General features: G+C 43.4%; 2 protein-coding genes across 2 annotated transcripts; one reads left to right on the top strand and one right to left on the bottom strand.

The window, feature by feature from the left end:
* Positions 1 to 4,125: 4,125 nt before the first annotated feature.
* Positions 4,126 to 8,236, bottom strand: LOC111154046 (peptidyl-tRNA hydrolase domain containing 1). Its single transcript, XM_022513401.1, has 2 exons — positions 7,907 to 8,236; positions 4,126 to 4,470 (listed from the first exon to the last, which is right to left on the bottom strand). The coding sequence occupies exons 1-2, from the start codon at positions 8,156 to 8,158 to the stop codon at positions 4,300 to 4,302; spliced, it is 423 nt and encodes a 140-aa protein (XP_022369109.1). The 5' UTR covers positions 8,159 to 8,236; the 3' UTR covers positions 4,126 to 4,299.
* A 6-nt stretch (positions 8,237 to 8,242) lies between these two features.
* LOC111154045 (centromere protein O) lies at positions 8,243 to 20,306 on the top strand. The gene is made up of 8 exons (XM_022513400.1): positions 8,243 to 8,304; positions 8,485 to 8,587; positions 9,838 to 10,007; positions 14,662 to 14,779; positions 15,441 to 15,700; positions 17,871 to 18,042; positions 18,774 to 18,938; positions 20,246 to 20,306. Exons 2-7 carry the CDS (start codon positions 8,554 to 8,556, stop codon positions 18,908 to 18,910), a joined length of 891 nt encoding a protein of 296 aa, XP_022369108.1. The 5' UTR covers positions 8,243 to 8,304; positions 8,485 to 8,553; the 3' UTR covers positions 18,911 to 18,938; positions 20,246 to 20,306.
* Positions 20,307 to 20,313: the final 7 nt, after the last annotated feature.

Raw genomic sequence — 20,313 nt, 5'->3', positions numbered from 1 at the left:
TGATATAAAGTATTTGCTGAGACTCTCAACAAATAATTACCAAATAGCGAAGGTTTAAAAAATTCCCATTACGTTCAACAGCAAGTCAAGGATAGGAGTTCACACTGCCATTCCTGGGCTACAGGTCCTCACCCGTGGGAGGATCAGTTAGACGTCTCCATAACGCAATAAGATGAGACAAAAAAGTAAGCATCATGATTGCATTGAAAGAGACAAAATTGTCTATGCGATGATAGTTCTATAGCATATGCTTAAAGGTATTTTTTAAATAGATCCTTAAATTTGAGTTGATTGTTTAAATAATTCTTGTCAGGAATTATTCACAGGTGAGGCAAAATTACGTAGCAATTAGGTAGCAAAGTTCAGCCTGAATCAGGTCTTCTGAGGTGGTCACCTGCCTGACGTTTGTCATTTGTACCATAAGGAAGTAAGATCCTGTTTCTTATAGTTCAATTTTCATTTTGCAGCCACGTCATCACAGTCATGCCTTGATATTTCCAGGAGTCTCCTTACTGATGCCCCAAAGTTTCTCCCCACTCATAGCAAATACATCCTGTACCTGTTGTCAGATCAGTCTTCCTCTTGGATCATTGGCACTTCTCTGGAGTTCCTTACATCTAACGCTGGGGAGGAGGCGGAATCCTTATGTCCACTTACGCCTTTATTGAGTGAGTTAAGGAACATAGAGCTCCTGGTTCCTTTACCCCTTACTCTTCCTCATGTGGGTTGAATGAATAACCCACTTGCTGGATGATTGCCTTTGGTCCATGTTTCTCAATTGGGTGGAACTAATCTCTCAGTTTAATAGACTGAATGTGGGGGATTTGTTCTCTTCGTACTCTGCAACTTCAGTGAAACCTGCTCTGTCTGCTCGCTTTTCTTAGGACAGGAAATTATCAAGCCCATTTAGGCTATCAGATAAAGCTGTATCTTCTCACCCATTGATAATAGAAGTGATATTTTGTTTCTCCATCCATTTTTTAATCATTTTTATCAAGAATCTATGTTCAGAACTTGGGTGCTACCTATTCGGCCCTTGCAAAACCCCCACAGCTAAAAGCCAGACCTAGGCCAGCATTCAAGACCTACCAAACCTGGATCTTAAAGTAGAGGAGAAATTGGGGTTGTTGTGTTAAGCTTAACATCAGACAACAGCTAAAACTGCTGAGGGCTGTGGTTCTCAGCCATGTCTCCACACTAATACCTTCCCGCCAGGGACTGTGGTTCGCTATTGCCAAGATTCTCAACCAGGAAGCGGGGCACACTCCTAGGATGGCATCTCAGAATCCATGGGGGAAGATGTATGCTGATTAAATGGCAATAAAATGTGATTTTAAATACCCCTCCAGGGGAGCCCTCTGCATCCTGCCAGCCCCACGAGAAGCCATGGCTGAGGCACAGGTTCTCAGTGCTACCAGCTCAGAAACTCAATTTTGTCAGCTCATCCAGTGATAATTGGACTCTAGGGTATTGAGTCACACAACTCACAGTCACAGGAGGCTGATTTATAATCCGGAATGTCAATTAACCAATTTAAAATGGAAGATACAGCTTCCCAGCACTTGAACTACTCATGACCCCTTTTCAAACCCCTTTCTAGTAGCGAGGTGGCTGAAACCCAAATTAGTAGCCAACTAGGGGAGGTTACGAGAAAAACCAGACTGACAAAAGACCTGGTTTTCAGTTCCAGGTCTGCCATTGACTTTGACCGCAGGCAAGTCAAAGCCTTTTTGTATCTGCAAACTTGAGACAAGGTGGCCTGCATTGCACGTAACTGCCAGGATTGATTTGCACTTAGCAAAGTCTTTTGTTAATTACAAAACATTTTTCACATATAAGAAACTTACCAAAGCATAGGATATTCTTTTCAAGGATATATCACCTATCCTGGGGCCTCCAGTACAATCTTTGCTTTTTTGGAGAATACATCACTTTTTTTTTTTTTTTTTTTTTTGTAAACTTGATATGCAAGGTCAGATACACTGTACTTAGTGCCAGAGTCTTGCTCTCTGTCTCAGTCCTTCCTGTATGCTTAGGTTCTAGCAACAAGTGCCCAGGCACTGTTCTAAAGGGACCTGTATGTACTAACACACTTAATCCACATAGCACTCCCATAAATTCCTATTGTACAGATGAAGGAACTAGGGCTCAGGGAAGATGACTGACTTTTCTGAATTCACACAGCTTGAATGAATGAGAGCCAGGATTTGGACTCAGGCCATATGACACCAGAGTATGAAGCCTTAACCACCATGCTGTGCCATATAATACAGTGCTTAGTAAGTCTGTTCAGTGTTATGAAAGGCTGTATATACCTCCCGCTTCAGAGAAGAAAATGAAGTCAACAAGGATGGTCAACTTCAACTTTTTCCCTTCCCTGGTTTATAAACTCGTGTATATGTATGTATTTCCCCACTTCTTTCCTCCAGTATCCTAAGTTTTCTCTCTCTGATCAAGGCCAGTCCTTCCTTATGTCCTTGACCCCACATCTTCCCCCTTTTTCTGGACTTCCTTTATCAGTTATTCCTTTTAGTAACGTCGATCTCTCTTCTCCCTAGCCTCCCTCTCCTCATCCATAAACTTGCTCAGACATCTAAGAAAATTCCCCCTGTGGGACCCAGAATTCACCTTTCTGGCCCCCATTCGATCATTACCTCTTCCCATCTGAACTTCTTAAAAGAATAGTCCCTACTTCTTACCTCCTCTCCCATTCTGGTCTCAATAGACGACAGTTGGATTCCCACCCTCACGGCCTCCTTCAACTGCTTCCAACAAGTTCACCATTATGTTCCCAAACGCTACCTGTTTCTAGTACTTAGATACTGAAATTCCACGATTCATTTGATTGAAACTCTATTGACGTGGTTTCCTGGACTTGGTTCTGCCCTCAGCACTCTACCAATTCTCCAATCCACTCTCCTAGTTTCAAATGACCACCTCTTATAACAGAAAATCTTTGTATCTAGTATCTTATTTGTTTTGGTATCTAGACAGGAGGGGCAAGTATACCCATGTTTCCTTGCATAGTTCTTTCTGTATGAATTATCTACATATCTGTCTTCTCATTAGATTCTCAGCTATCTGAAGGCAAAAATTGTTCTGTCCACCCTTATATTCTCAGCTCCTAATACAACCTGCCACCCACCATAGACTTGCAACAAGTATTTGTTGAGCAAATTACCCTTTAAAACCTTTGCTTCACAGAGGTCCAAGCAGTCTTCTGTAGATGTTTCCAAATCTTTCTGTGTAAAACACTGTAGACTGTTCTAGATGTTCAGAGAAGGGACCTGTCATTTTGGGCTGGCTAAGACTTTGTGAAGGTGATCGAACTTAAGCCAGAATTCGTTTCAAGTCCAGAGGTGAGAACAGGGAGGCAAGAATACCAATGCTTGACTCCCAGGCCGGAGACTGGCAGGCAGCAACTGGAGTGCCTTTGTTGAAGCATCAAGTTTGGGTAAGGAAAGTGTAGAAGACAAGCTTAAAATGCTGGGTAGGAATGCACATGTGGAGGGTCTGAAGGCTAAGCTGAAGAGTCCCTACTTTATTCTACAGCGAGGTAGGAGTCTCTACTGAACCGGGTGCTCAGTGATCTTAAATAAACCTTGCGGCAGAAAGCCTGCTGGATTGTAGCCAGGATATATGAGACGTGAGCAGACCAGTGGGACACTCAGATGAACAAAATGAGAGCCTAACGCAGGGTGGTAGCACCAAGAACTATGATATGGTACTTGACAAATTTCATCAAATATGTATTTGTGTGTTTGTGTGTGTGCATATGTACAGTTTAACATCTTTGAAACTAAAATACATTTTATGGTTAATCGCATGTCTTAACTGGCAGCATCTCTTCTTTCCTAACAACATGTAAAATAATGGTGTATTTTAAAGTTGATAGTGTCCAAGATTCAATGAATATGATATCTGGATGTGAACAAGAAATTAAAGAATTCAAAAGCAAAGTTTTAAACTTGGGTGACTGGATGACTGGAAGGACGGGTGTTCGTTTCCTTGACCCCCGGACAGGAGTCTAACCATATCTTCCATTTGAGCAATGCTGCATAGACAGTATTGCAGCTCACCTACTTTGCCCATCGGAACTAATTAATAATTAAGAATAAGAGGAAGTACTTCTTAATGACAACTTTAATATGAACATGGGTTTGACCCTCAAGAAACATTCGTAACTTAAAGGAAGAGTGAGTTGCCTTTGAGAGGAGTACATGATGCTTAGGGATGGATGGCATGAAGTTTCTGGATCTGGCTGATGCTCAAATACATCAAGGCAACTGCTAATCTTAGTCATTTGAACAATCGGTACTTCTTCAAATACTGGTTCACTTCTTCCTTGGGGTAGGGACGGAGCGCAATGCAAGTGGCGATATTCTCCGGCTGCTCTAGCCACAGCATGTGGTCAACGTTCTTCTGTTGTAGGGTCTCAGCCAGCTCCTTCAGGGCGCTCTCATCGGCAGCCTACCAGGAGCAGAGCACAGAACACAGACTGAATGGCCCGTTGAGGAAGTGTTGGGAGGCAATGAAAAAAAAGTGCAGGGGCTCAGGGGGTAGGTTCCTCCTAACTCAAAGTGGAGGAACAGCTTTTCTCAACGAAGGAGCTGGAGAGCGAGTCTCCAGAAGCAAGAGCTTCACTGCCCCATTTGCTGTTCACTCTCTGAAGGACCTTAGATAAGTGGTCTGGGGGGTCGGAGAGGGAGAGGTGTAATCTGTTTCTAAAATGGAAAAGATTTTTCTCTTCCCTCCTGAGATGCTGTATGCATTGACTGTAATTATGCTCTATTTCTCTTATGGCTGGTGCCCATCCAGCTATCCCTAATCCTTCAGCCAGCTTTGACTTTAAGAGTTGTAGGAAAGGAGTTCTAACACACATCACCTCCATCTCCGTCCTCCCCTCCTTTCCTACCTGACCAAACCTGAAGGGCTTTCCTTCTGCTGGGATAGATGCCCGCTGGTTGGCTCAGCAGGCAAATCTCTCACATCCTCTCCCATTGTTTCTCATCATCTTTATCACTGTGCTGGCTCCCATTAGCAGGAAGTATTAGAGCTAGCTCTCAGAAAACAATGATAATTAGTGTGTTATTTAGAATAAGATACTATTCTTTTTTTTTTCTTTTTTTGCCTAGGAAGGCAGAAGCCAGTAAGGTAACTAGAGATATGTGTTATCAAAGTAGAGGAAATTGAGACTGTCACTCTTTACCTAGAGTCCTCTGGGCACAGCCACGCTGAAGAACTCATGGACTTCCCCTCCCTCCTTCAGCACCAGACGGCAGCATAGGACAGTGAGAGTAAGTCCAAACTCTTGCTCTGCCCCATACTGATTGTGTTTTGTACATGTGTGTATTTTAAGTAGGCTCCACACCCAGTATGGAGCCCAATTCGGCCAAAGTCACAATCCCAAGATCAAGACCTGAGCTGATATCAACAGTCAGACCCTTAACCAGCCGAGCTACCCAAGCACCCCAGTGATTGTGTGATCTTTGATGAGTTACATGACTTAGCAGGGACTTTCTTTCTCCTTCCTAAAACAGGGATGATAATGCTTCCTAGCAATAGTGATGACTCAAAGAAATTAGGCTCAGACTAGTGCCTGGCACATAGCAGGCACCCAATAAATGGAATTAGCCTTGGCATGGTCTTATATTTTATTGGTCTTTACGGCTGCAGCAGCACCTTAATTTACTCAGGGGTGATTCCTTGGTCCCTTTCTTGGGTATGGCTATTAGTTAGGAATAATCAGACGTCTTTCAGACTTAGGGGAGGTCACCTAATCTCTGTGGGCTTCAGATCTCTCATCTGAGAAATGGGGTAAATAAATATATTATCTGCCTGAATGTGAGGGAGAGGGGGTTGTCTGAACCAGATAATTTCTTGAGCCCCTTCCTACAAAGAGAGTCTAAATAAAAAGCTATCTGCTAGGGTGCCTGGGTAGCTCAGTTGGTTAAGCAACTGCTTTTAGCTCAGGTCATGATCCTGGAGTACCAGGATCAAGTCCGGCATCAGGCTCCCTGCTCAGCAGGGGTCTGCTTCTCCCTCTGACCTCTCCCCTCTCATGCCCTCTCTCTCTCTCAAGTAAATAAATAAAATTTTAAAACAAAGAAACGAACAAAAAGCTATCTGCTGGGACACCAGGGTGGCTCAGTTAAACGTCTGCATTTGGCTCAGGTGATGATCCCAGGTCCTCGGATTGAATCCCGCATCAGGCTCCCTGCTCAGCGAGGAGCCTGCTTCTATCTCTTCCTGCTGCTCCCCCTGCTTGTGCTCTCTCTCTGACAAATAAATGAATAAAATCTTTAAAAAAAATCTGTTTCGGGCGCCTGGGTGGCTCAGTGGGTTAAAGCCTCTGCCTTCGGCTCAGGTCATGGTCCCAGAGTCCTGGAATCGAGGCCCGCATCGGGCTCTCTGCTCAGCGGGGAGCCTGCTTCCTCCTCTCTCTCTGACTGCCTCTCTGCCTACTTGTGATCTATCTCTCTGTCAAATAAATAAATAAAATCTTTAAAAAAAAAAATCTGTTTCATTTCTGTCTACTTGGATTCTCAAGACATTTCCCCATAGAAATTACTGCCTAATATTTTACTACCCAACAGAAGTTTCTCTTTTCTCTTGACAGATAAATCGGTTTGTGCCAGCTAGCCATAAAGTATTACTGCACCCCAGGGTTCTAGTTTGTTTAAAATAAATTTTATAATGTAAAGTAAAATATGTGCTTCACATAGAAAACTAAAAAGAATAAAGCATTAGAAACAAACCAAAATCCTACCACTAGCTTAGTATTTGGATGTACTTCCTTAGTTTTTCTTTCCAAAATCTGGATAATTTTGTATAGAATACAGTTCAGTTAGCATCACATAATGAACACTCTTCCATGCCAACTAAATATGCTCCAAAACCACGATACGCTAGCTTTATTATAGCACATTCTATGGGCATAAAATGAACCAATCACTAGTGTTGGAAATTTGGTAATTTCCACATTTTTTACTATTATAAAGTGCTGCTATTTATATTCTTGTAGTATACAGTGCGCCTCGGCGCATCTGATTATCTTCCCGTGATACAATTCCAGCAGCAGCAGAACTGACAAAGGGAAAAGGTGAGGGTAAGATCTGTTTGGCTATCTGCCAAAAGAACCTTACCTCTGTCTTCATCGGTGGTGTCGGGTATGTATGTATGTATTTTAAAGATTTTATTTATTTATTTGACAGATCACAGGTACGCAGAGAGGCAGGTGGGGAGGGCGGGCGGGGGGGGGGGGAGGGGGAAGCAGGCTCCCCGCTGAGCTGAGAACCCGATGCGGGGCTCGATCCCAGGACCCTTAGATCATGACCTGAGTGGAAGGCAGAGGCTTTAACCCACTGAGCCACCCAGGTGCCCTGTGTCTGGTATTTATGATGCTAAGTTCAACTTACATTAAGTACACATTTACTTTCAAATAATTAGGCGTCATATCCCGGTAATGCTTCAGATTCACTTCACTTGCAATAGGAATTCCGTGTCCTTGTCCCTTCCGAATCGGTTTTTCCGGGAGGGAGCGTGACAGTACCTTCGGGAGTTGCATTAAAAGGCCGGCCCAGTGCACAGGTAGAAGGGCAGGGCCGGGTTCCACAGGCCTCCACCCTCACTGGCACCTCCTAAGAGATACGTGGATGAGGGCGGAGGGGTGCGGAAAGCATTGATAAGTGGCCCGAAGTCCACTCTTCACACAGACCCGGTCCAGCCAAGGGAAGACGACGGGGAAACAGCGGAAACCCCCGAACCATTTCCAAAACTTAGACGTAAACGACCCCTCCCAACTATCGCCGTACCCACTCTACGAAGTTAAGCCTCAGCCTCAAGACCACACCCACTTCCGGTCTCGAAGGCCTCGATACCCCTCCCCCTCCGCCGGATGCCTCACCTCGAGGACCACCTTGCGCATGCGCCCCAGGTCTTGGAGGTATGCGGCCGTGTGGGGGTGGTCGCGGTGAATGTGCAAGGCCGCGGTGGCTGCGTGACAGGCCTGCGCTACCAGTGCGCCCGCCGGCCAGGAGAATGGGGCCTGCGATAGATCCTTTCGTAACACCAAGTATTGCACTAGGATCTGCGGCTCTGGGCCAGAGGACGCCATCTTCCTGGCCCACCGAAAGGCCGGCCCTACTCCCCGGTGCATGCCGGGATGAGGGAGGGGCCCTGAGGGCAGCCATGTTTTTGTACGGTGGCGGCGCAAAGCACCCTGGGTCCGACTGGTTTGATTTTTTGAAGGAGTGGACGGCGGGAACTCTTCGTTCTCGTCCTGCCTAAGCGAGAGGAGCGGAGGTAAGAGTAAACGTAAGACTTGGTGACGGACGGGACCGTGACTAGGGTGGAAGGCTGAACGGCCTCTTATAACGGCGTGTTCTGGGGCAGGTTGGTGTCCGGAGGCCGACGGTGCGTTCCTGAGTTGTGCGCGTCCTGCCGTGAATAGGTGTGATTTTCTTGCCCTTTTTCTTTTACCAGCAAGGAAATCTGGGTGTCTGTTACCGCTTGCCTGCCAGCTTCACAGGGGTCCTGTGGAAGTCTGAGGAGATGGAGTGGGCGAATGACGGCAAGTCCAGAGGAGGTATTCACAGGGTCGCCTCCCCCCCCCCCCCCCCCCACTGCTGCCAAGACGACCCCTAGGTTAAAGGAGCCCTTTCCTCCTCTGACGGGTGTGACCTGGCCTGTTTGGGAGCATTATGGTGAAAGGAACAGACAGGAGACTGAAAGGGACAGGCAGCTAAGATCATTCATGGCACAAGGAAAATTACTTAAAACATTTCTAGGCTCCTGCCCCTTTCTAAACCGATAGGGTAGCGTTCATAATATGCTCAGTGTTTATATTCCGAGTTACAGTTCTAGCCAGTGAGGTCTCTTTCCAGGACTTTTTGGGGTCATCTATGCATTATGCCTGTGGAAGGGTCGATGCCAGGCAGTGACTTTGGTGTTGGTTAGGCCTAGGTTTGAGTCCCGGCTCTGCCCTTAGAAATACTGTAGCCTTAGGCAAGTTATTTTACCTTTCTCTGCCTTAATTTCTTCATTTGGAAAGTGGAGGCAAAGAATAGCCTTATGGTGGTGGTTGTAGAGATTAGATAAGGACTTAATTCTCTTCATGCTTTCATTCTTTACATGGTTTGCAAGTGAAGCCTCTAGCACAAGAGTCTTTAGATGTAGGAAATGTTCAGCAGGTGGTTCGTTGTTAGACTTGATTGGCATTTTGAAACTGTGACCTTTCCTGTATTGGTCTTTAAGCTCTTGGGAACTGAGATTTGCCTCTGAATTTCTATCCAACCATGAACTTGTTTTCCTTTCTAATACCCAGTAGTACTGGTAGGCAGTTCACGCTAGTGTGTGTCTTTATAGTCCTGTGTGAATAATACTTTTTGGAGCTTTAAAGTACTTAATTTAAGTTTCTCTGGATGTCTAAATCCAAAGAGTTATGCATTAGCGCTTTGGGAAAACATGCATAAAAGACAATTTAAAAAATCATTCTACATTTTAAAAAAAGGTTCTGAGAAAGTCTGAATTTGGTGACCTCGTTTTCCCCTGGGTCCTTATTATCATGGGTAACTGAGATGAGTTATATTCAGAAAATGCTCTCTTTGGACAGTGTCCTGATCAGGGACTGCTTGTACATTAGTGCTGAGCTGTGAGGTGGCTTGTCATTGATTTCTCTTGTCACCTTCTCTGGTTTTATAAATTGTGGCTAATGTCCAACATTTTAGCTGACCCAAATTCTGAAAAGAGTCACCCTTTGTTCCCCCTGAAATGTTTCCTGTTGCCAGAGTTAGAAATCCCTGGCTTCTTGTGAAATTGCCTTTTTTCTTTCCTCAGGTGTTTTAGCTCACTTGGAAAGACTAGAGATTCAAGTGAATAGATCCCGTAAAAACTCAGAAGATCTGCAGAGAGCACAGGCCGTCGAAGGTACTCTTAGGACCAAGATTCATAAACTGAGATGTCTGCGAGATGAGCTGAGAGCTGAAGCAAAGCAGCGTCAAGCCAGAGTGAGTGCAAGGGTAACGTTAGCAGGTTTTCCGAGAGTGTAAAGAGCAGGAATGATCTGGGAATTAGCAGATTTGTATCCTGGGTTTCACCTGTGATCTTCCTGGATTGATTTCAGCCCTTGACAGGAAACACTGCAGGGGGAACAGAGGGTGACTCTTTTCAGAATTTGGGTCAGCTAAAATGTTGGACATTAGCCACAATTTATAAATCTCAAGTGATCAGTGCTGTAGAGTCCGCTAATACCAGTATGAACCGGTAATTGTCAGACACCACCGACAGGCCAGGCAGGTTCTTCGAATCATTTCTTAGCCGGCACTCAGACGCACGAGTCTTAACTTCAGTCTCAGCCTGACTTGAGTCATTGGCGCTTTTGTCATTAGCGCCATCTTTCCCTTACCCACACTTGAAACGACACAGTGAACTTCAGTTCTTCCCTCTTTTCAGTTTTCTCTCAAGCCCAGAGTCAGCATGACCTGTCAGATTTTCCTTTAAATTGTCTTTGTACTTCAAGTATTATCCGCATGTTGTAAAATGTTTACTAGGTGATTTGGGTGCCAGGATTATTGCAGTAGTCTGCTAGTTATTTCTCTTTCTGTACCTCTGCTTCTCTAATAACTCCTACACAGGCAAGGAAATGCTTCATAAAACACCACATCATTGGACTTTATATAAATGTGAATAGTATAAACTCTTTCTTGTCTGACTTTTTTTTTCCTGAATGTTCTGTGAGATTGATCCAGACTGCTGCATCTAGCGGTCATTCTTTTTTGTTGCTGTATAGTAATTCCATTTTATGAATAGTCCACAACTTATTTACTAAATTGTATTGTCGGTGACATTTGGGTTATTTGGGTTGTTTCACTTTGGGGCTGTGAAACATTCTTGTTTCTGTCTTTTGATGGAAAAATAGATACTTTTCTATTGGGTATATACCTTGTAGAGTTGCTAGGTCACAGGGTATATACCTTGTAGAGTTGCTAGGCCTTTAGTAAATACTGCCGAACAGTTTCTGAAGTGATTTTACCAATTTTCATTCCCAGCAGCAGGGTATGAGATTTCCATTGTTGTGCATCTTTACCAGAACTTGATATTGTCAGTTTAAAAAATCCGTCTCTCTGGTGGGAGTGTCCTAGAATCTCTATCGCCTGATAACTAATGCTGTTAAGGGCTTGTATTGGAAACTTGAAAGTCTTCTGTTGTGAAATGTGCTTTTCAAGGCTTGCACAGAAATGTTATTGCATTGTCTATCTCTTACTGCATTGTAGAATCTTTACTTATTTTGAATATGAATTCTTTGTTTGGGATATTTATTACGAATTTTCTCTTGGCCTGTGGCTTGCCTTTTCACTCTCTAATGGTGTCTTGTGATGAAAAGAAAGTCTTCATTTCAGTGAAGTTTGATTTAGGAATCTAACTTTAGACTTACTGCTTTTGTTTTCTTTTAATAAATCTTTGCCTGACTTAAGATGATGAAGCTGTTCTGTGGTACTTTCTGAAAGCTCTATTATACTTTGTACTTTAAGAATTACAGTTCATCTGGAATTGATTTTTGTGTATGGTATGCAATAGAGGTCATACTTTTTTTGGTTTTCCATATGGATATCCACTGCATCCAGTATCCCTTTCTGAAGTCCACTCTTTCCCCATTGTATTGTAATGGATCTTTGGGTCCCTTGCGGGCCTGTTTCTGACTTCTGTTCCATCGGTCTTTTTGTCTTTGTGCTAGTACCAGAGGTTCATTTACTGTATATATGTCCTATATGATATACATCTGTCATATATGTCCTCTTTTTCAGAATTATCTTGGGCTACTCTTGGCCCCTTGAATTTTTCATAAATTGGGGCATCAGCCATCAGTTTCCAAAAACAAATCTATAAATTTGATTTGGGATTGCATTGAATCTATCCACCAGTTTGGAGAGAACTGAAATATTTTCAGCATTGCATCTTCCAGCCAGTGTACATGATCTCTCTCTCCATTTATTTAGTTCTTCAATCTCTCAGCAATGTGTGTAGTTTTATGTGTAGAGGTCTTAAATCAGTCATTATATTTGTCTTTGTGTATTTGATTTTTCCTGATGTTACCATATAAGGCAGGGGTCAGCAGACTTTTCCTGTGTGAGGCCAGATCGTCAGTATATGAAGCTTTGTGAACCAGATGGTCCCAACGCAGCTACTTAGCTCTGCTGTTGTATTGTGAAGCGGCGCAAACAATATGTAAATTAATGGGTGTGAAACCTTATCTACAGAAATAAGTGTCCAATTAGGTCTGACCCACAAGCCACATTTTGATGACCTCTGATACCTGGATTGTTTTTTAGAAATTTGATTTTCAAATTGTCGTGTAGAAATATATTAGATTTTTGCATACTGACTTTATATTTCACAACTTTGCTAAATCTACATTCTATTTATCTCTCTATTCTTTGGGGATTTCTACATTTGGAATCCTGTCATATGCAGACGATCACAGTTTTACTGCTTGCCAATCCTTGTAACTTGTTTTTCTTGCCTCATTCTGTTAGCTGAGATCTTCATTATATTGTTGAGTAGAAATAGTCTTAGGGTTAACATGTTCCCTCTAAATTTTGTATACTCTTATCAGATTAAGGAAATCCTCTTGTATGGCTAGTTTGCTAGAGTTTTAATTGTGATCAGGTATTGAGGTTTATTAAATGTTTTTACTGCATATATTAAAGTGGTCATGTTTCTCTTCTTTTATTAATGTGGTGCTACATATTGGTTGGTGTTTGATAATGGCTTACTTTTTTGGAGTAAACCTAATTTGGCTTGATGTGTTATCCTTTCTATATAATGCTGAATTTTATTTGCTCATATTTGCTAATTGGACTTTTACATCTCAGTTCATGAGATTGTCTTACGAATTTTTTTTTAATGTCCTTGTCAGGTTTTGACATCACATTTAACCTGGTCTCAGAAAACAAATTTTGAGATGTTTTCCCTTTTTTTTCTCGATTTGATGGTAGAGTTTATATAAAATAGTGTAGTTTTTCCTTAAATTTTTATAAAGAATTACCTAGGAAAGCCCTTCAGGCCTCCTCTGTGGGAAGGTTTTAAATTTCTAATTTGGGGGATCCTGGGTGGCTCAGTCGGTTAAGTGTCTGCCTTCAGCTCAGGTCATGATCCCAGGGTCCTGGGATCGAACCCCACATTGGGCTCTCTCCTGAGAGCGGAACCTGCTTCTCTCCCTCTGCCTGCTGTTCCCCTTGCTTGTGCCTGCTCTCGCCCTCTCCATCTCTCTGTCAAATAAATAAATAAAATCTTTGAAAAATATATCAGTTTCAATTTCTTTGATTAATATAAAGGTTTTATATTTCCTATTTCCTCTTGGGTCATCTTTGATAAGTCGTATTTCTCAGGGAATTTGTCCATTTCATCTAAACTCACTTTTATAAAGTTGTTTGAACCTTCTCAAACAACTTACCAGCTTGTGAGTAGGATTAGTCAGTAATATTGTCTCATTTTTTATTCTGGTAATTTTTGTTTTTATTCTTGGTAATTTGTGTTCACTGTTCCACTCTTTTTCTCTCCTTGATTAGTCTTAAATTTTATCAATTTTGTATTAGTTTTATTAATTTTGGTGTTATTAATTTTCTGTTGTACATTTGTGTTGTATTATCATTGATATGGTCTCATCATTCTACCATTTTTGTTGGATTTAAGTTGCTTTTTAGCTTCCTGAGATGAATACTTAATTTTTTTTTTTTAAGTCTTTCTTTTCCCCTTTTTGAGGTTATAAATTTCCCACTAAACAGTGTCTTAGTCAATATGGGCTCTTGTAACAAAAATACCACGATTTGGGTGGCTTATAGCAACACATATGTCTCACAGTTCTAGAGGCTGGGAAGTCGAAGACTGTGGACCCGGCAGATTCAATGTCCATCTAGTGAGAACCTGTTTCCTCATTGATGGTACTGTTCTCATGTAGCCTCACATGGTAGAAGCGGCAAGCTAGCCCTCTGGGCACTAGTTACAAGGGCACTAATCCCATTCGTGAGGGCTCTAACATTGTGACCTAATCACTAGCAACGAGTGAATTCTGAGGGATACTCACATTCAGTCCATAGCACATGGCTTTAACTATATCCCTCAAGTTGTGGTATGTCATGTTTTCATTGCTTTGCTCACCCTGTACTCATCCTAGACTTCCCTCACACCCTTGTCTTGTTCCTCTCACAATACTCTCCAGTCCCACCAAAGCCCTAATTTGTTCTTCAGGCAAGCACAGTTTCTACTTCTGTAACCCACAAGGTTCTTCCTCTGTTGTGAATTCATAGCATTACCTGGTTACTGTAGCATTTCTTGAGATATTACATAATAATTTAAAAAACTCTGCATTTGGGGCGCCTGGGTGGCTCAGTGGGTTAAAGCCTCTGCCTTCGGCTCGAGTCATGATCCTGGGGTCCTGGAGCCCCGCATGGGGCTCTCTGCTCAGCAGGGAGCCTGCTTCCCTTCCTCTCTCTCTGGCTGCCTCTCTGCCTACCGGTGATCTCTGTCTGTCAAATAAATAAATAAAAAATCTTAAGCAAACAAACAAAAAAACCCTCTGCATTTAGCTTTCTTTCTAGTTGTGTCAGGGTAAGAACTCTGTGCTATGCCCGTACCCAGTTTGATTTACTGCATATTTTGCAGGTTAAAGCATCTGCTGCCAATGTAGAACCTGACCAAACCCTGGAAATCAGTGAGCAAGAAGTTGCGGAAAGAAGACGGGAAAATGTGAAAGCCATCCTGCGGGCATATCGTTTCACAGGTATAATTTATTTTCTGACCTGCTTCAGTCCGAGTCTCTTGTTTTTAGTGAGTTGGTTTGCTAGACACATTATTGGTCCTGGACTTATGTCATGAGCATGGGTTTTTGCCTTCCTCAACATATACCTACAAAGCTGGCATACTCTCTGTAGGCATCTTGACCTAGAAAATGGGCCTCTTTTTGCAGAAGATTGGTTGGTGGCTGGCTTAGAGGATTCATTTTAGCTATTCAGTGTGTGTCAGAACTTGTACTAGAACTGCCTTTGCTGCTGGCTGGCTTGATGCCGCTGATCAAATAGTTCGAACCCATTAAGTCTCTGTTTCCCCATTAAAGTGGGGATTTATCCTGCCCATTATCTGTGGCATAGAGGATTGTGGAAGGAACTGGACTATCGTACATTAATTGACACTCCGAGAAAAAGAAGAGGTAAAAATGAAAATTTCGAAATCTCTTCTTCCATAATTTGATATTAAGATGTTTGATCTTTTCCACCATTTTCTCTGGTTTTAGCAGCTCAAACTTAAAAGGAGCCAGAGTGAGCAGAAAGTGTCTATGATGTTCCTTCAACACAGTTTGAGCTCATACTGTATGTACACGGCAGTGCTGAAGCAGACCCTCCCTTTGCTGCTGTCTGTTGAGAGGCTCCTCTCGTTTCCTGCAGGGCTCAGTGGGAAGCTGACCAGCCGCGGGGTCTGTGTCTGCATCAGCACTGCTTTTGAGGGAAATCTGCTGGATTCCTATTTCGTCGACCTTGTCATACAGAAGCCACTTCGGATACATCACCATTCCATTCCGGTCTTCATTCCCCTCGAGGAGATATCTGCAAAATACTTACAGACTAATATTCAGCACTTCCTGTTCTGTCTTTGTGAATACCTAAATGCTTACGCTGGGAGGAAGTACCAGGCAGATCGACTTCAGGTATCTGTCTGGGGTTTTTGTTTGTCTTTTTGTTTATTTTTTTAAAGATTGATTTATTTGACAGAGATCATAAGCAGGGAGAGGGGGGGAAGCAGGCTCCCCGCTGAGCAGAGAGCCCTATGTGGGGCTCGATCCCAGGACCCTAGGATCATGACCTGAGCCAAAGGCAGAGGCTTAACTCACTGAGCCATGCAGGTGCCCTGTGTTTTGTTTTTGTTTTTTGTTTTTTATTTATTTGACAGAGAGTACAAGTAGGCAGAGCAGTAGGCAGAGGGAGAAGCAGACTCTCCGCTGAGCAGGGAGTCCGATGCGGGGCTCGATCCCAGGACCCTAGAATCATGACCTGAGCCGAAGGCAGTCGCTTAACAGACTGAGCCACCCAGGCGCCCCGTTTGTTTGTTTTTTTTTAAAGATTTTATCTATTTGACGGGGAAAGAGAGGGAGAAAGTATAAGCAGGGGCACTGGCAGAGGGAAAGAGAGAAGCAGACTGTCCACTGAGCAGGAAGCCTGATGTGGGGCTCGATCCCGGGATGCTGGGATCATGACCTGAGCTGAAGGCGGACGCTTTACTGACTGAGCCACCCAGGTGCCCCTGTCTGGGATCTTATATATCATATTTTATGAGCTCAGAATAGACTTTAAAAGGAGAAAGAAAGGGGGGAGGCAAACAAGTTTTCTTTTGTATTCTAAAATGCTTTATAATTCTGAGCCCGAAATTTGACCATTATCCTTATGGTGCATGTTTCTTATTTATATACAAGCTGTTTTCCACCTTCTTCTCCTCTTGAAATGGTGGATGCTGATGAAGCATGGATGCTGGTTAAGGGATTATTTACTCCCTGATGGTGGTCGTCAGGCTTGTATACTTGACCCTGTCTTCCCTTCACAGAGTAGTACAGTCACAGCTCATTTTATGGTACTTCTCTTCATTGTGCTTTGCAGATACTGCATTTTTCTACAGATCGAAGGTTTGTGGCAACTGTGTGTTAAGCCTATCGGTGCCATTTGTCCAACAGTATTTTCTCACTTTGTGTCTCTGTGTCACATTTTGGTATTTCTCACAATATTACCAAATTTTTCATTATTTGTTATGGCGATCTGATCATTGATTGTGACTCATTAAAAGTTCAAATGAGGGTTAGCTTTTTTTTAGCAATAAAGTATTTTTTAATTAAAGTATTTTTTTTATTTTTTTTTTATTATTTTTTTTTTTTAAAGATTTTTTTATTTATTTATTTGTCAGAGAGAGAGGGAGAGAGAGCGAGCACAGGCAGACAGAATGGCAGGCAGAGGCAGAAGCAGGCTCCCCGCCAAGCAAGGAGCCCGATGTGGGACTCGATCCCAGGACGCTGGGATCATGACCCGAGCCGAAGGCAGCTGCTTAACCAACTGAGCCACCCAGGCGTCCCTAATTAAAGTATTTTTTAACTAAAATGTATACACTAGTTTTTTAGACATAATGTTACTACATACTTAATAGACTACACTGTAGTATAAACATAATTGTCCTAGGAAACCAAAAAAATTCCAGTTTATTGCGGTGGTCGGGAAACGAACCCACGGTACCTCCAGCGTATGTCCGTACAGTTTCTGTGCTTTCACTTCAGCAGGGGTTTATCGAGGACCTGCCGTGTGCCGAGTGCCTTGCGGAGCAGGATGATACATAGGGGGTACTATCCATCTTTGTCTAAACTCTGGCCTTTTTGGGGGTTGTAATGGAACTAGGGTTGGATTAAAACATTGTTTTACGTAGATGGGAAATGAATGCAGATGAGGAATATGTGAATTTTGTGAACTCCGTGTCCTGTTCTCCCTGCCGCTTGCGTGCATTCCAACTGCCTCCGGCGCTCTCGGGTTTTGGGTAGACGGATACGAGCGCGCGGACACACAGCCTCTCCGCCGGCCGCACAAAGGCTGTGTATCTCCCTCATGCCCTGGGCCGTTATTCAGTGCTTCCTGCCGCCCTTTCTAGGATGCTGCCAACTCTTGGTTATCTTATAAGTCTTTATCATTAGTCCTTTTCACAGGCTTCTTTCTGCCCTTTATTTCTCTGAAATTTGATTCACGGGCCGTATTTTTGTAGACATGTTTGAAGTGTCACAACCACTTACTGCCTTTGGAACTGTCACCATCCTGTATTGTGTCTGTTTTGACCCCCACCCTCCTCAGAGTGACTTCGCAGCCTTCCTGGCCGGGCCCTTGCGGAGAAACTCGCTGTGCAACTTGCTCTCCTTCACTTACAAAGTGGAGCCGCGGGGTCAGTCGGTCCCATTTTGTGCCAGACTGCTGTATAAGGACCTCACGACAACCCTGCCAACTGACGTCACCGTTACGTACGAAGGTGAGAGGAAGGACGCCTTGGCAAAGAAATGATGATGTGCTCTGTGGGGTTCAGGTGGAATGAAACAGGGTAAAATGGTGGATTCTCTCCCGGAGCCCCACTCTTCTGTTACTCTAGACATTTACTCAGTACAATACAAAGACTATTTTCCTTCTTTCTACCATTTTTCCTCTCCTCTTTGTAAGTAAACATAATTACCCTAGTTCCTACCTCCTCTGCTCCGTCAGACTCTGCCAGTGTTCCTTCAGTTTATGTTCGTCGTCATTGGAGACCCCTCTTGAGAGACAGCTAATGAGGCCGAGTCATGGGGTGACTCGTGAAGCGCGCCAGAAGACTCATTTCACTAGGCAGCCAATTAGACAAATAAGTATACACTTAGCTCTCTAGAGACCCTTCGGTATATGGGAATTCTGTAGGACTGGCTGAGAGAGATTGTGTAACTGTTTTGGTTAAATGGACCAGAGTAATGTGACATGGGACATAATGAAAAAAAGGATCAAATATTCTTAGGAAGTTGGAAAGTTTCGAAGCTGTCATAGATTTTACACTATAGGTTTTAGACTTCTGGGCAGAGTCTGTTTGGGGCTTAAAATGTCATTGGTCCAATAAAGGGCAGTTTCAGTTCCAGACCGAAAAAAAAAAAAAAAAAGGTTACATGGGTCCAGAACATCAGCGATCTGGGTTCTCATTCCTCCAGTCGCACTAAATGAGATCGATATAATCTGTTCTAGGAACGGACGCGTTATCCCCCTCGTTGGAAGAACAGCGAGCATCCCATGAAAATCTGTTTTTTTCGAAGCCTCTACATCAAGTGTTTACTTCATTTGCAAGAAAAGGAGAAAAGTTGGATATGAGCCTGGTCTCCTAGAATATTTTCATTGGGAACATGTCAAAAAGTGAGTAAAATAATACTGTGCACAGTCCCCAGGCTAGGTCCTATGAACTGAAAACTGTTGAAAGGTTCAGACCCCCTGCCTGGGGACCATCCTTGCAGTGAGAGCAGTCGCGCAGCCCATCAGAGTGGTCAGGGGCGGTTCGGACAGTCGTGGTGTCGATCTGATCGTGTTTTAGCTGAAAATCAGAGTGGATGTGATGGGGCAGTCGAAGGCATGTTGTGAAAGAGGGAGGATGTACCTTTTAACTAGAGAGTATTCCTAGCTTTTATGAAAGCTTTAAGTAATTCTGTTTCATTTTCCTGAGACTTTTGAAAAGAAAGTTCTTAGAACACTCCAGGTTCCTGCTATGACAGGAATCACACGGTTAAGAAAAGAGTGTTTGATCTTTAGTTTGAAGCCCTGGGTTCTAGGCTACTGTTTTATAAAGAATACGTGTAAGTACCATGGATAATCAGGGTTGTATGTAGCTAATACTTTGTTTCTAAACATGTTAGTAGAGAGTTGAGTGTAATAAGTCAGCTATAAACAGCGTGATCAGAAATCTGCTCTTACTCTGTGCTTGTCAGGGGCCGCAGACCCTCCCTCCTCTCTCTCCTGCAGGCCCTTGGCCACAGCTGCACAGTTGTCTCCCCACATCTCCTGATCTCAGTTCTAAGGATCATTTCTCCTTATATTATAACCCCGGCCTCAGCCTTGCTGACATGTTTTGTTCCTTATGGGAATATGTAGAGGGGTGGCACCCGGATGTGAAAGCCTGCGTCCGGCAGGATCCAGCTGTTGAGTGCCTGTCCCCACTTTGCCCAGGCACAAGTAGGGGTCCTTACTCCCCGTCCTGCCCTGGGCCCACAGCTGCATCCAGCCCTAACACGGTCACTTCCTAGGCCAGGTGACCAGGAAGCAACCCTACATGTGTGGGCGCCCGTGGGGCAGGTCGAGTCGGCTTGGACCACCATTTAGAAGAAAGGAGCTTGAGAACGATCAGCCGTCTTAGTTCAGGCTCTTGCCTTCCAGGCACCTGATAAGGATGCGTGGTGTGAGTCAGCAAAGTACTGCACAGAATTTTCACAATGATCACATTCAAGTTGAATAAAGCTTTTAATAAAACAGTCTTGTTCTTTATCAATACCTGTAAATTCTCTTTTAAAGCAGTAGCAAAGGCGACTGACTGTAGCAAGAGCTCAGGAGGCAAGGCAATATCGGAAAGTGGGTTTTCTTTTTTTAAACAGAAAGTTAAAAATATAAATGTAGAAGATCTGTTTATATATTTTTCTCTCAGAAATAAATTCCCTTTCCCTCCCTCCCACCAGGTAGAAGGAAATATTGCACTTTCTGCTGTCATGACTAAGGTGGCAGGGGTTCCAGAAGAACCTTTCAA

Source organism: Enhydra lutris, unplaced genomic scaffold, assembly GCF_002288905.1.
Source record: "Enhydra lutris kenyoni isolate GAN:26980312 unplaced genomic scaffold, ASM228890v2 scaffoldscaffold35, whole genome shotgun sequence".
In the NCBI taxonomy this organism is placed as follows: Eukaryota; Metazoa; Chordata; class Mammalia; order Carnivora; family Mustelidae; genus Enhydra; species Enhydra lutris.
Note: the sequence above shows the minus strand (reverse complement) of the source record. Positions and strands in the feature narration are given on the sequence as shown.